Consider the following 14,463-nt stretch of genomic DNA (forward strand, 5'->3'; position numbering starts at 1 on the left):
TCAAAATTGCTTAAAATCACCTTTCTTTCTCATTCTGACATTCAGTTTGGAGTTCAGGAGATTGTCTTGACGAGGGCCACACCTCTAAATGCATTGAAGCAACTGCCATGTGATTGGTTAATTAGATAATTGCATTATTGAGAAATTGAACAGGTGTTTCTAATAATCCTTTAGGTGAGTGTACATTTCTTTGTTTTGCTCACAACAAATTAACACATTGTGAAAATGTTTGTAACCAACCAGAACCGAGGCAACATTGGCTTTAATTGTGTTATATTTTTCTACACTGGGAGCCACACTGATTAAAACAAGCAAAAATATCTGCCAATGGGGTGAAAAAAACACTTAAAGCTAATTTGTCTCACCTCATTGGCAGATAATTTTGCTTATTTTAAGCAAATTTGCTTAAATTGTATAGTTTTGTCTAAAAACTAGACTTATTTTATTAGTTCATTTTGCTCATCAAGAAAATACATCTTGATTAAATCAAATACATCTTGATTTAAGAATTGTTATTTCTACTGAAAACAAGTAAGAAAGTCATTTTTTGCAGTGCAATGGTGCCCCAGATCTGCTTCCTACAATTGAAGTCAATGGTGCCCCTAAATCTGCTTGGCTACAAACATTTTGAGCAAAACAAAGAAATGTATACAGGTTTGAAACATCTGGATGAGTTTTAGGTAAACTTTACCTTTAACATTTACCAAAAACTAATCCTGTTCACAAGTTGCATAATAGTATTTCTCATAATAGGGAAAAATAAGAAGAAAAGACCCTGGATTACTAGATAGAGACACTTCAGCACCATCTAAACATGAGTGTTTGAGGCTTTATTATTACAATAAACAGAAAATTCAGTTTGATGGGATTGCTTTATCCTCAACACTGTGTGACGTGTTGCCGACTGCGTGTCCATGCCAGAATAAACTGAAGCTTATTGATCGTTGGCAAACATCTACAATAGGAATTATGTTGATAATCAAAAGCTGAAGACAATACACAATATCTTGCGAAATAGCCCTCTGGTTTACTTCAGTGGAAAGAAGTGATTTTTTCGACATTTACAGGTGGAAAAAACACAATTACTGGGGCTGGGGATGTTTAGAGTCGGCAAAGAGACTCTCTGTATAAGACTTCGCCAAAACAGCAAAAAAATTAACATTGGGAATAAATACAATATTTGCAATTATAAAATATATCAGGCGGAAAGATTACCCTGAGCTCAAACTCGTTTCATACCTGCCGTAATCTAAACAAGTCTGAAAAGATTAACAAAGATGGATTAAAATCGAAAGAAGTGGTGAAAATCCTTCGTGGTGGATTCAGAGAAGTCCTGGAATATATTTCAAAACCATTCACAGAAACCAGCTGCTCTGCATTATATTGTGCCATGACCTGTTTTTCCTTTTCTCTTTGTTTTTCCATCTCTTTCCCTCACTCCTTTATCTTCATAGAAAAAGCAGAATCGCTCACTAGAGACTGTATTTCAGCACAAACCCGAACCTAAGCACTTGACAACGTGTATTACAGGAAGTTTCCAGCAATATTTTACAGTTTAGTCAGTGTGACCTTACCATGAAAGCTTAGTTTTATCCGAGACTCGGCTTACTTACGGCAGGAGCCCAAGATTTTGACTATATTTCAGTTGAAATCCTAACAGCAAATAAACGTGTGCGGTTGAATATTGTATTTGGTACAATAAGAAACTGTGAGAATTACCTGAGCCCGTTCTTGCATTCTGTGCAAATGTTCGCTGAGGTACATTTCTTGCAATTTTCGTTGCATTTCCGACACATGTTGGAGTCTGTGGGAGAAAATGCTGCGTTAGGTCTCAAGTGAAACACAATAATGCAATTAACTTGTTTAAAGCAACGTCAGTGCGATTATAAATGCAGTGCTTTATCGAAAAAGTCGGATCATCAACTCTTTAAAAATGGTTAATTTATATTAACTAGGGATGCTCCAATCAATCGACCGATGATGCTTGCTATGCTTCTGAATGAATTACGGTGAAATGGCGCAACCTCCAAAAGCCAGAGGGCGCTCTCGTGCAGAAACTCAATTTGCGCTGTAGACGAAGAACCATACACACGCAGCCATAGATATATACACTAGATGTCACCTTGGGGTTTAAGCATGCATCAATAGGAAGTAGCTGGGTAACGCTCCTATCTCCGCCTGTACTTCGAATTCATGGACGATGCCGGACTTTTGTGCTGCGTATGGATGTTAGGGCTACTAGCACTATGCATTATAGTTCAAAATATCAAAACTTTCATTTTTTTCTGGACTCAATGCTAAATACATGTCTGACTGTTGGAATGAACAAAAGGAAAACCTAGAAAATCGATTCCAGATCGAAAAGAACTTGCTGATCAAAAGCCGTAGTTCATAAAATAGCTGTGAATAATATCGGCTGTGCGATTCAGAATAGTGATCGGCTACGTATTTGTATATCGGCATTTATCGGAGCACCCCTTATATTAACTATATCAACTAAATAAACAGTTCACGCAATTCTCGTGTAGTAAAAGTGTTTTGTGCAGCATTTATTGCAAAAATGTTTATCTTCAACGGCACCTGCCATGAAGAGTCGTTTCCACGGAAGGGGCAGGATTTTGGGTGCATAAACAGGGCATGCGGACGATATACTGTAAAAAAGATGGACGACACAACGTCGCCTCCCTCCATTGTAATGAATTGAAGCAAAAAATGTCCGACCATGGTCGCCACCATGTTACGTAAAAACGTCAGTTTGGAGCCAAGGCACATAGATATGTATAAAGGCTAGATGTGTTACGGCGGAGTCTCTAACCTCATCACCTGGCGGCCATCTTACCACAGGGAGCTCGCTCACTCGTAGCATTGAGTTTTAATGGTGCAGGTACCTTTAAATGACCATAACTCAATTTTCTACCAATTTTCAAATGGTTTGGTTTCTTACAAATGTTATTAATGTGGCTATAATTCTTTTGGATGCTTTAACATGTTTCATGAATTTTTTTGGAATAAATATGCAGTGTCATAGGTACATATTTGACATTTATAACAAACCAAACCTTTTGAAAATTGGTAGAAAATTAAGCAAGTTATGGTCATTTAAAAGTACCTGCACCATTAAAACTCAATGCTACGAGTGAGCAAGCTGCCTGTGGTAAGATGACCGCCAAATTCAGACGTTCCACTCAATTGGCCAGCAGCGCGGGCGAGACATCTAGCTTTAATACATATCTATGCCAAGGCATGCGCAGAAGGAATCGTCCGTGGAGCCAGAGGCAGAGCCGTGATATCAAACTTCCGCCCAAACTCTCACGCGACCAATTCAACCACGCCAGTCATAACGACATGCCCCGTCTCTATAGCATCAAATTACTAGCTAAAATGAAACTAAGCACAAAAATGAACACTTGAACATATATCAGCATGATATCATTGATATCATGATATCTACGTCATGATATCTACTTGAAAGGAACAAAACCATCTTTCGGAAACTTTTATTGGAAGTGTAAATAATTTTTTTATTTAGAGCAGAGTCCCATTCGTTTGAATGAAGAGGGCAAAGTTTATGACTGCAGCCAGCCACCAGGGGGCGATCAAAGAGCCAGCGGCTTCACTTTTCAAGACTTATGAGGCATACCTGATGCGGACCGAAACCGCCTACTTCCATATTATATAGTAGACAAAAAGCACTACTTCGCCTACTATATAGTATGAAAGTATGTGGTTTCGAACGCAGCCCAATTCTGCTCCACCTCTGTTACCGCCCCCGTTTTGTCGCTTTCCGCACGTCTCCTATTGAAAATCAATCAATTCAATTCAATTCAATTCAATTTTATTTATATAGCGCTTTTCACAATTGGTGATTGTTTCAAAGCAGCTTTACATTAATAGAAGCAGTGGAAAGCACAGAAAAACGACAGATAGCACAACATCACTTGCAACAATCACTCGCGACATACAGTGTGAAACGCCCATAACAGTAAAGGCCATAGTATAAGCCATTTTTTACGTGTACATGAGGGTCTGCGCACTGTGCGCACACATCTGGATTTTTTTAAACCCTGCGCACATTGTATGGATAGGTATGTAGTATGTAGACCAAAAGAGACATTGCAATTTGTTGCGTGCGTCAGCGCACGTGTAGAAGTCAAATGAACTGTGCTTTTGCAAAACTGCGTGTTCAACTGTATGCGTACGCTCACGTTTATACCCAAGTCTTAGGCCCAATCCCATTACTCTGTCCCACCCCTTACCCCTACCCCCCAGTTTTGCACGTTCACGTGAGAGCAAGGGCTATTCCAATTGGGCCTTACTCTCATGTGAACGGGCAAAACTAAGGGGTAGGGGTAAGGGGTAAGACAGAGAAACGGGACCGGGCCTTAATGTCACAATACTAGAATTAACATTAAGCTAACATACAATTTACTATACTGACATAATGTGCTTTTCTTTATGTAACTCAGTCGCTAGTTCTGCCTTCTTGCAGCAAGCGATGACTGCAAGCGATGACTGATCATGCAGCATCGCTTCGGTCTACGATACCTCAACATTCGAAATCACATAGTCTGACTCAATGAGTAACATAACAGACAAAAAAACTGTGTAGTCTGAACCAGGCATAACATGAGTCCAGTGGCCCTAATAATTATGGTACACCAAAATCTGCAATATTTCTTGAAAATGCCAAGGAAAGATCATGTGAAACCTAATGACTAAAATCTGAAAATTATTAAAAAGGAAAATAGCTATAATGCTAAAGCTACTGAGGAGCAGTAATCCAAAAAAATCTTGTCTTGTGAGGTTTTCAGGAGTGACATGAAATGTGAATGGACTTGCCGAGATCCAGGTAGAAGCCATCTGGGCAGGCGAAGATGCAGGTGTTGGCTCCCTCCAGCAGGTAATACCCCGGACGGCAGGTGGAACACTGATCGCTGCGACTGCCAACGCAAGACTCGCACTGGGGAGAGCACTTCTTACAACGCTTCTTATCGTCCCGGAAAAATCCAGACGGACACTCGGGTACGCACATCCTGAGAGACGTGCAGACGGGGATGGAAAGACAAAAGCAGAGAGACAGACACAGACAGGAAGAGCCACATGAGACCAGAAAAATCAACATCTGGCAGCCATGAGGAAACACATTCACCAGGAAACAAAGGCAAGAGTATGAGGTCTGAGAAAGCCATCAGCTGCAGATGGCTTGTGCAATTCTGGCTGCCTGAGAAAACTAAATCTATAAATGTAATCAAGACATGCGAGTACGCGCACAGACGCACACAGTCTGGGATATGTAGATCTGCGATGTGTTATGCAGATGCGCAGCTGTTGTCAGCGTGTGCCCTGGTGTTTTTATAGAGGTTAATTAATCTTAAAGCCTTTTGTCTCCAAATTTGGCAATGAAAAGAAAACAAAGTATTGAAAAGTAAAGGATAATCAGTAACACTTTTTAAATAAACAGCATTTATTTATCTTTTCTTCATCTTTAGTTCACGCAAAAATGAAAAATCTGTCATCATTTTCTTATGTTTTTCTAAACTTGTATGAGTTTGTTTTAATTTGTTGAACACAAAAGAAGATATTTTGATTAATGATGGTAAGCAGACAGCTGATTGTAACTACTGACTTCAATAGTAGGAAAACAAATATTATGGAAGTATTGTGATAAATGATGAAGATATTTTGATAAATGATGGTAAGCACACAGTTGATGGTACCCATTCAATTCCATTATATTTGTTTTTCCTACTGGTTACAATCAGCTGTGTGCTTATTATCATTTATCAAAATATATTATTTTGTGTTCGTCAAAATAAATAGATAAATAAATTCATACAGGTTTTCCTGTAAAATGATGACAACATTTTTATTATTGGGTGAACTATCCCTTTAATGTTATTTCATGCCAATACAATTGTTCATGTTAGTTCATTGTGCATTAACTAATGTTAATGGCGCATTCACACCAACCACGGTAGAGGCGGCAAAAACGTGCTATTTGCGCGTAGTTGGACGCTTGAACATTTGAGTTTACTCGCTTCATTCACGCGTGAAATTCTAGTCATTCAAGACATTCACACGAAAATTTGCGTCATGGGAGGGGCTTCTGCGACTCTGCTGAGACTACGCTCGCTTCCTCTAAACACGTCACTACTACAGAAAGGTCCTGATTGGTTAACGCAGCGCGGAAATCCGCCGATGTTCAGATTTTTCAACTCGCGCGGAACGCACCGCAGGATGCCTAATCGTGTCTTTGCATTGACTTAACATGTAAATGACTCGCGCTTAATGTGTCTGGTATAAACCCTGCATCCTGGGGATGGTTGCGTTCCGTGCGAATTGAGCGTTGCCGCAGGAAACGCGCAAGTTGAAAAATCAGAACTTCGGCGGATTTCCACGCCACGTTAACCAATCAGGACCTTGCTGTAGAAGTGACGTGATTACAGGAAGCGAGCGGAGTCGCAAAAGCCCCTCCCATGACGCGAATTTCCACATTAATGTTTCGAATGACTAGAATTTCACGCGCGGCTCCATTCGGACAGCCAGCAATGTTATCGCTGTGTGTCGCCCGTCTCTTTCAATGAGGCGTTTCTAAATCGGCTTGTCATAAACAAATGAGTACCATTCATTCCAGTAACTAATGAGAGAAGGATGACGTAAACTCCACTGTTTCATTCTCCTTGGTAGTCGCTCAACGTTTGCATAAAGTTAAACTTTTCTTAACTTTTTCACATTGCTGGACACGCCCATACGGTCGGCAATGGTCACTTTCACTCGTGCGGCCGCAAGTCGCCATGTTTCCATTTAAATGAATGAGATCGCGTCACTCTGCTACTGCAGGTCGCTGGCTATATGAATGGGCCGTCATTCGAGACATTCATGTGGAAATTCGCGTCATGGGAGGGGCTTCTGCGATTCCGCTGAGACTCTGCTCGCTTCCTGTAGCGTCACTACTACAGCAAGGTCCTGATTGGTTAACGCGGCACGGAAATTCGGCGAAGTTCAGATTTTCAACTCTCGCATTTCCCGTGGTAACGTTAAATTCGCTCGCTGCGCGTACCGCGCCGCAAGATGCCTAATCGTGTCTTTGCATTGACTTAACATGTAAATCACTCGCACTTGCCGCCTCTACCGCGTCTGGTGTGAACCCTACATAACAGAGTTACTTTAGTTACTTTTAATTTTAAAAGTGTAATCAGTTAATGCTGAAATTAACATGAACTAAGAACTTGCAGAATTGGGCATGCTTGAATTTAAAAAAGTCATCTAGCCACATAATATGGAGTTAATGGATAAAAACTGTATATTTTACAGAAAACTGTGTGCTTTGCAACTTATAAATGTAAAAAAAATTGATGATGCAGTTTTGGACCCGCTGGCAGGTCTGCGGAGTTTAAAGCCCGGAATACACTGCAGGATTTTTGCAATCCTATAAAATCATTACCTTATCACACTGTGCGACACAGATGGTTTAAACCCGGGCACAACAGGCATGTAGACTGTACGATGATAACACCGAAGCTTTGTCGGCTGCGTCACACGTTAGCGCAACGTCACCAGCATGCGCTCGTGGTAAACAAATATCAGTACGCATGTTGTAGCAGCAAACACACTGTGCATTGATCATGTAGAATTTCTGATACTGTCAAAAAACTATCGTAGGCTATCTTTGAACGCAACACCGGGGAAACGGCTGTCTTTGCCCCCCTCTCACTGTAGGACATAGGACCATTGATGAAGAGCCACAATCACAAAAATCGGGACGATTGTTTCACGATGGCAATCTTTTGTGTAGGACAGCCAATAATCGTGCAGTGTATCCCAGGCTTAAGGGGTTAAACAAGCAGTCTGGCACCTTGTCCTTCCTGCCAAAACTTGTAGCACCGTTAAAGCTGTTTAACATGTTACAGATACATCCCTTTGCCAGAATCTTGTCTAGAAAAAGTTCTGGGAGTGTACTTGTGCACAAACATTGAAGAACAACATTAACTTGGGATGATTTCAGCAGTCTACCTGGTGTTATTCTTAAACTTGAGGAAGTAATGCAGACAGGTAATGCACTGCTGAGGTCCCGGCCCCTCGCATCCGTTGTCACCACATTCAGGGTGGCAGGGACCTTGTGTGACAAAACACAAAAACAGATGAATTCAGAGGGTTTATACTTGCACTTAGTGAAGTGCAGAACAACAATAAGAAAGCATTACCAACATAGTCCTCACTGTATTCTTCCTCGGGCTGAGGCTCGGCCACAGAGCGAGACCTGTCGCTGCGTAAGGAGTACGGGTGCACGGAGGTGCCATATAGCACTAAGGACCACTCTTTCAGCTTTCCTAAAAGTTAAAATGACAATTTGAACCAATAATATTGACCTTTTAATCAGAGTTAATATATATAGTTATATTTAGATACGGTTATATACTATTTTGGAGGAACTACCTGGTGCTTTCTGACTCCTAAGTTGAGAGGGAGAGTCATAGATCTCCAGTATCCAGTCTCCAGCGGCTTTCTCTCCCCAGCAGTGAGTGGTCATAAATTCCCAGTTTTTAAAGCCCTCCATTGAATGATCAAAGAGCCTGTGATACAGACAAAAACATATTGTATATGTATCTAATATATTGCCATCTTTAACAAAATGTAGTACATTTTATGAATTATATTGGAATTTACCAGAAAGAAACAACTAAATGCAAATGTGTCTGACACCAAATTAAAATAAGAAGCAGTGTATACAAGATCAATGCGGTTGAGTTTTGCTGTAATTCATCTCAACTGTAGATAAATGGTTTACCTGTTGGCGAGCAGCTGTGATTTTGTCCCTGATGGAGAGGTTAAGTTGATTGACAGGTCTCCTCTTCGTGGGTGCGTAATAGTTATACGTACAACAACATGCTCCAAATAAATAACATGATGGTTTGCATTATCCGTGCACCCTGTTGCTTTGTACACAGACCGCACAACGTGTTCTGGACGGATAGTTCTAGAGGGAGAAAAGAGATTTACTTCAGATTATATAACTTAACTACCCAAGTCCTATGTTAAAGAGCTATAGTGTCTACCTGATCTGTTTATCTGCATTCTCGACACAGATGTGCTGAGAAGGAACTTGTTTCCAGCGCTCTGCTTCCTTCACCATGGCCTCCGCATCCATCAGCCCAAAGCCATAGAGGTGACTCACTGTAAGAATATGCATATTTAGATTAGCTATAAACCACAGTATTACCACTTATCATGAGTTTACCATGCTTTAAGTGATCTAATAACATGTATAGTCACAAAGTTATTTAAAGTTATTTAACTGTTTCTGCATTCAGACATCTGTGTTTATAGCTGTACAGTTATTTTCCCTACATCTAAACAACCTTGCCTATAACTGTTCTGTTATTTTTCTGCACCAAAACAACTATATATCTATAACTAGCTATTTTCTTGCATGTAGACAACTAAATCTATAGCTGTAGTTGGATTTTTCTTTTTTTTTATGCCCACCGCTAAAAACATTTTCAACTTTGGGTAAAACGTTCAGCTCGTCAATGTCACTTTTCACTCGGCCGTCCAATCGCAGTGCAGGAGGGGCGGGACAAATAACACAACAAACCAACCGTCACATCTTACAATGACTGATAAACAAAACAGTTAATCATCATAGCAACCAAAGTGCTTAGCTGGATAAACGCTGGCAAGTGCTCACAATTGGCATCCGCCTGACATTTTACAGCCATATTTAAACGCTTTGGTGTACAGCTAACTGTACAGCTATTTTCCTATATCTAGACAACTATATCTATAACTGTGTAGTTAATTTCCTGTATTATTTTTATAACTGTACAATTATTTTCTGCATGTAGAGAACTATATCTATAACTTTAGCTATTTTCCTGCATCTAGACAATTACATCTATAAATGCATAATTCTCCTGCATCTAGACAACTTCATCTATAATTATCCAGTTATTGTCCTGAATCTTGACAACTGCATCTACAAATGTACAGTTGTCCTGAAACTAAACAACTGCGTCTAACACTGCACAGTTATTATACGGAATCTAGACACCTTAGTCTACAACTGCACAGTTGTTGTCCTGAATCTAAACAACTGCGTCTACAACTGCACAGTTATTGTACGGAATCTAGACACCTTAGTCTACAACTGCACAGTTTTTTTCCCGAATCTAGACACCTGTGTCTACAACTGCACAGTTTTGGTCTGGAATCTAGACACCTGCGTCTATAACTGCACAGTTTTGGTCCGGAATCTAAACACCTGCGTCTACAACTGCACAGTTTGGTCCGGAATCTAGACACCTGCGTCCACAACTGCACAGTTGTTGTCCTGAATCTAAACAACTGCGTCTAACACTGCACAGTTTTTGTCCTGAATCTAGACACTTGCGTCTACAACTGCACAGTTATTGTACGGAATCTAGACACCTTAGTCTACAACTGCACATTTTTTTTCCCGAATCTAGACACCTGTGTCTACAACTGCACAGTTTTTGTCCTGAATCTAGACACTTGCGTCTACAACTGCACAGTTATTGTACGGAATCTAGACACCTTAGTCTACAACTGCACAGTTTTTTTCCCGAATCTAGACACCTGTGTCTACAACTGCACAGTTTTGGTCTGGAATCTAGACACCTGCGTCTATAACTGCACAGTTTTGGTCCGGAATCTAAACACCTGCGTCTACAACTGCACAGTTTGGTCCGGAATCTAGACACCTGCGTCCACAACTGCACAGTTGTTGTCCTGAATCTAAACAACTGCGTCTAACACTGCACAGTTTTTGTCCTGAATCTAGACACTTGCGTCTACAACTGCACAGTTATTGTACGGAATCTAGACACCTTAGTCTACAACTGCACATTTTTTTTCCCGAATCTAGACACCTGTGTCTACAACTGCACAGTTTTTGTCCTGAATCTAGACACTTGCGTCTACAACTGCACAGTTATTGTACGGAATCTAGACACCTTAGTCTACAACTGCACAGTTTTTTTCCCGAATCTAGACACCTGTGTCTACAACTGCACAGTTTTGGTCTGGAATCTAGACACCTGCGTCTATAACTGCACAGTTTTGGTCCGGAATCTAAACACCTGCGTCTACAACTGCACAGTTTGGTCCGGAATCTAGACACCTGCGTCCACAACTGCACAGTTGTTGTCCTGAATCTAAACAACTGCGTCTAACACTGCACAGTTTTTGTCCTGAATCTAGACACTTGCGTCTACAACTGCACAGTTATTGTACGGAATCTAGACACCTTAGTCTACAACTGCACATTTTTTTTCCCGAATCTAGACACCTGTGTCTACAACTGCACAGTTTTTGTCCTGAATCTAGACACTTGCGTCTACAACTGCACAGTTATTGTACGGAATCTAGACACCTTAGTCTACAACTGCACAGTTTTTTTCCCGAATCTAGACACCTGTGTCTACAACTGCACAGTTTTGGTCTGGAATCTAGACACCTGCGTCTATAACTGCACAGTTTTGGTCCGGAATCTAAACACCTGCGTCTACAACTGCACAGTTTGGTCCGGAATCTAGACACCTGCGTCCACAACTGCACAGTTTTTGTCCTGAATCTAGACACCTGCGTCCACAACTGCACAGCTTTTGTCCTGAATCTAGACACCTGCGTCCACAACTGCACAGCTTTTGTCCTGAATCTAGACACCTGCGTCCACAACTGCACAGCTTTTGTCCTGAATCTAGACACCTGCGTCCACAACTGCACAGCTTTTGTCCTGAATCTAGACACCTGCATCCACAACTGCACAGTTATTGTCCTGAATCTAGACACCTGTGTCCACAACTGCACAGTTTTTGTCCTGAATCTAGACAACTGCATCCACAACTGCAGAGTTTTTGTCCTAAATCTAGCCAACTGCATCTACAACTGCACAGTTATTGTCCTGAATCTAGACACCTGTGTCCACGACTGCACAGTTTTTGTCCTGAATCTAGACACCTGCGTACACAACTGCACAGATTTTGTCCTGAATCTAGATACCTGTGTCCACAACTGCACAGTTTTGTCCTGAATCTAGACAACTGCATCTACAACTGCACAGTTTTTGTCCTGAATCTAGACAACTGCATCCACAACTGCACAGTTTTTGTCCTAAATCTAGTCAACTGCATCTACAACTGCACAGTTTTTGTCCTGAATCTAGATACCTGCATCCACAACTGCACAGTTATTGTCCTGAATCTAGACAAACTGCGTCTACAACTGCACAGTTATTGCCCTGAATCTAGACAACTGCACAGTTATTGTCCTGAATCTAGACAACTGCGTCTACAACCTTAAAATATAATAAACTGAAACTTCTGAATCAATGGGACAGGACAGTTCATTAAATTAAAAAGACTGTTACCATTATAACCAGCTGCATTAGTTTTCCAATCAGGAGCGCTGAGATGACCAGCACGAGACGTCTTCACAATAATGTGCTGTACGTCTCTCCATGTCAGGAAAGGACTGCAAGACAAAAGCAAATACACACATTCAATGAATAAGTTAAAATTTATAAACGTGATAATGCCCAAACATATCAGATTTTAATATTCCAAAATGTGAGAGGCACGGGCCAGTGGCCCAGTGCAAGCGTTACCACAGACTAGGGTGATGTGGGTGGTTTCTAAGGTGTTCCTATGCAGTTGCTTTGGTATCTTGAGTAAATTTTAGCTCTATAAGTGTGTTCTGGGTGATTGTAATACTGACCCAAGTTAAAAGAGCCCACCCTTATGTCTGGCCCCTGCATGTTCTTGGGTAACTACTACTACTTCTTGGGCTACTTCAATGCACATTTATGCTTTTGGCAGGCACTTATCCAAATAGAATTACAGTTGCATTACAAGGTATACATTTTATGAGTATGTGTGTTCCTTGGAAACCAATGTTTTAGGGGTTTAGAACTTCAAGCCCAAGTATGAGCAACAGTTTAAGTAATAACCACTATAGCCAGGGCATAGTTTCATTACACATCAAATTAATGAGCAATGAATGCCATACGTCTTTAAATACAAACCCCACACCACAAATATAAAACACTTCAACTTTAATTTTATATAATTAATTTAATTTTGAGAAAAAATTTTTTTTTATTTGGGTTGTTACATTAGTACACCAACCCAAATAAAAAAAATTCCCTCGAAATTAAATTTCCTATTACAAAAAGAAAGTGTTTGACACGAAATTGTTCAATATACAGCTGAAATACATAATGCATAGCTTTCTCCCCAGTCAACTCAGATCATTAACAGATACATAGTCCTGGTCCCACAAAAAAAATCATATTGTGTGTTGCCAAGTAATTGGAAAATGGGATCCACCCATTTTGTCCCATGGCCCGTGAGTTCAAGTGGCAGCCCAAAAGAAAACTGCCCTAATCGATGTATCAAATGCATCACTATTTATAGCATTGATTAGTGCAGTGGTTTTCAAACTTGGTGGCAGGCCCCCCTTGGGGGGTGTGAGATGGTGCCAGGGGGGCCTCAGTTTTATGACATTTTATAAAGTACATTACTTTGTCATAAATTCTGTGTAATCAAACGTTCAAATTTTAAGTTTGAGATTTATGTCACAAATTTTCTTTGGGGGCTGCAAAAGGATGCACCACCATACACAAAGAGGGGCACTTTAAAAAATTTGAGAACCACTGGATTAGTGGTTAAAATATTAATTCTATGACCATGCCAGAGATGAGAGATGGGACACACTGAAAGCTGGTGGTTGGTTCATCTCAGTCACTTACTTTGCCTCTAGAGCAAGAGCAATGATTCCTGCTGCCATTGGAGCTGATGCTGATGTTCCAGTGTGACTGTCTGTGCATCGCTGCCTCAGATCTGTAGTGATCTAACAAGAAACACAAAAGACAAAAAATGATTGTGGATTAATTTATATAAAACTATTTGGCCAAAAATTTAAAAAAAAGCATAAGAAGTAAAAAAGGGCCAAATAAGTGATTTTTTACAGAACAATAAAGTTTTTGATGACGTGATTAAACAGCAACCAGCTAAGAGTGAGAGGTTCTCACTGTCTGTTGGATATTTTTGGTTGCCAAATACTCTAAAATTCCCATTATAATAAAAAACACAACAAAACTACATTGTTTCCAACGGCTTTCAGCAGACGTCTGTTGATTATAACAGTATCTTGCTAGTTTCGTAAAAGGGGTGTAAACGGATTGTCCCCTGTAATATAAATATAGCAAATAGGTGTCACAGCCATAACCCTTCATTTGCTACATTTTGGTAGCAGGGGGTATTAGGTAGGACAGTCAAGCAATTGAATGAAATTTTTTTTGTTGTTTTTTTGTAAATTATTAAAGCATTCAACTGATGAATTATCCAAGAACTGCAAGAGAAAAAAGACAAAAGCATCACAGTGCTTGGCTTCAGTACGTAAACATGCATTTGCGAAAAGAGTTCAAAAGCCAAGTGGAATGTC

General features: G+C 40.4%; 1 protein-coding gene across 2 annotated transcripts in view; it reads right to left on the reverse strand.

The window, feature by feature from the left end:
• The window catches only part of pcsk5b (proprotein convertase subtilisin/kexin type 5b), a 71,979-nt gene that overhangs the window by 33,465 nt on the left and 24,051 nt on the right, over positions 1–14,463 (reverse strand). For both annotated transcript variants that reach the window (XM_073867602.1, XM_055167316.2), the window contains exons 9-17: positions 13,769–13,869; positions 12,389–12,492; positions 9,057–9,174; positions 8,789–8,977; positions 8,437–8,573; positions 8,205–8,330; positions 8,014–8,116; positions 4,840–5,033; positions 1,720–1,804 (exon numbers count right to left, since the gene is read on the reverse strand). In XM_073867602.1, the coding sequence (XP_073723703.1) occupies positions 1,720–1,804; positions 4,840–5,033; positions 8,014–8,116; positions 8,205–8,330; positions 8,437–8,573; positions 8,789–8,977; positions 9,057–9,174; positions 12,389–12,492; positions 13,769–13,869 (1,157 nt within the window). The remainder of the gene's footprint in view (positions 1–1,719; positions 1,805–4,839; positions 5,034–8,013; positions 8,117–8,204; positions 8,331–8,436; positions 8,574–8,788; positions 8,978–9,056; positions 9,175–12,388; positions 12,493–13,768; positions 13,870–14,463) is intronic.

The sequence above is a fragment of the Misgurnus anguillicaudatus genome, chromosome 5 (assembly GCF_027580225.2).
Source record: "Misgurnus anguillicaudatus chromosome 5, ASM2758022v2, whole genome shotgun sequence".
NCBI classification, from domain to species: domain Eukaryota; kingdom Metazoa; phylum Chordata; class Actinopteri; order Cypriniformes; family Cobitidae; genus Misgurnus; species Misgurnus anguillicaudatus.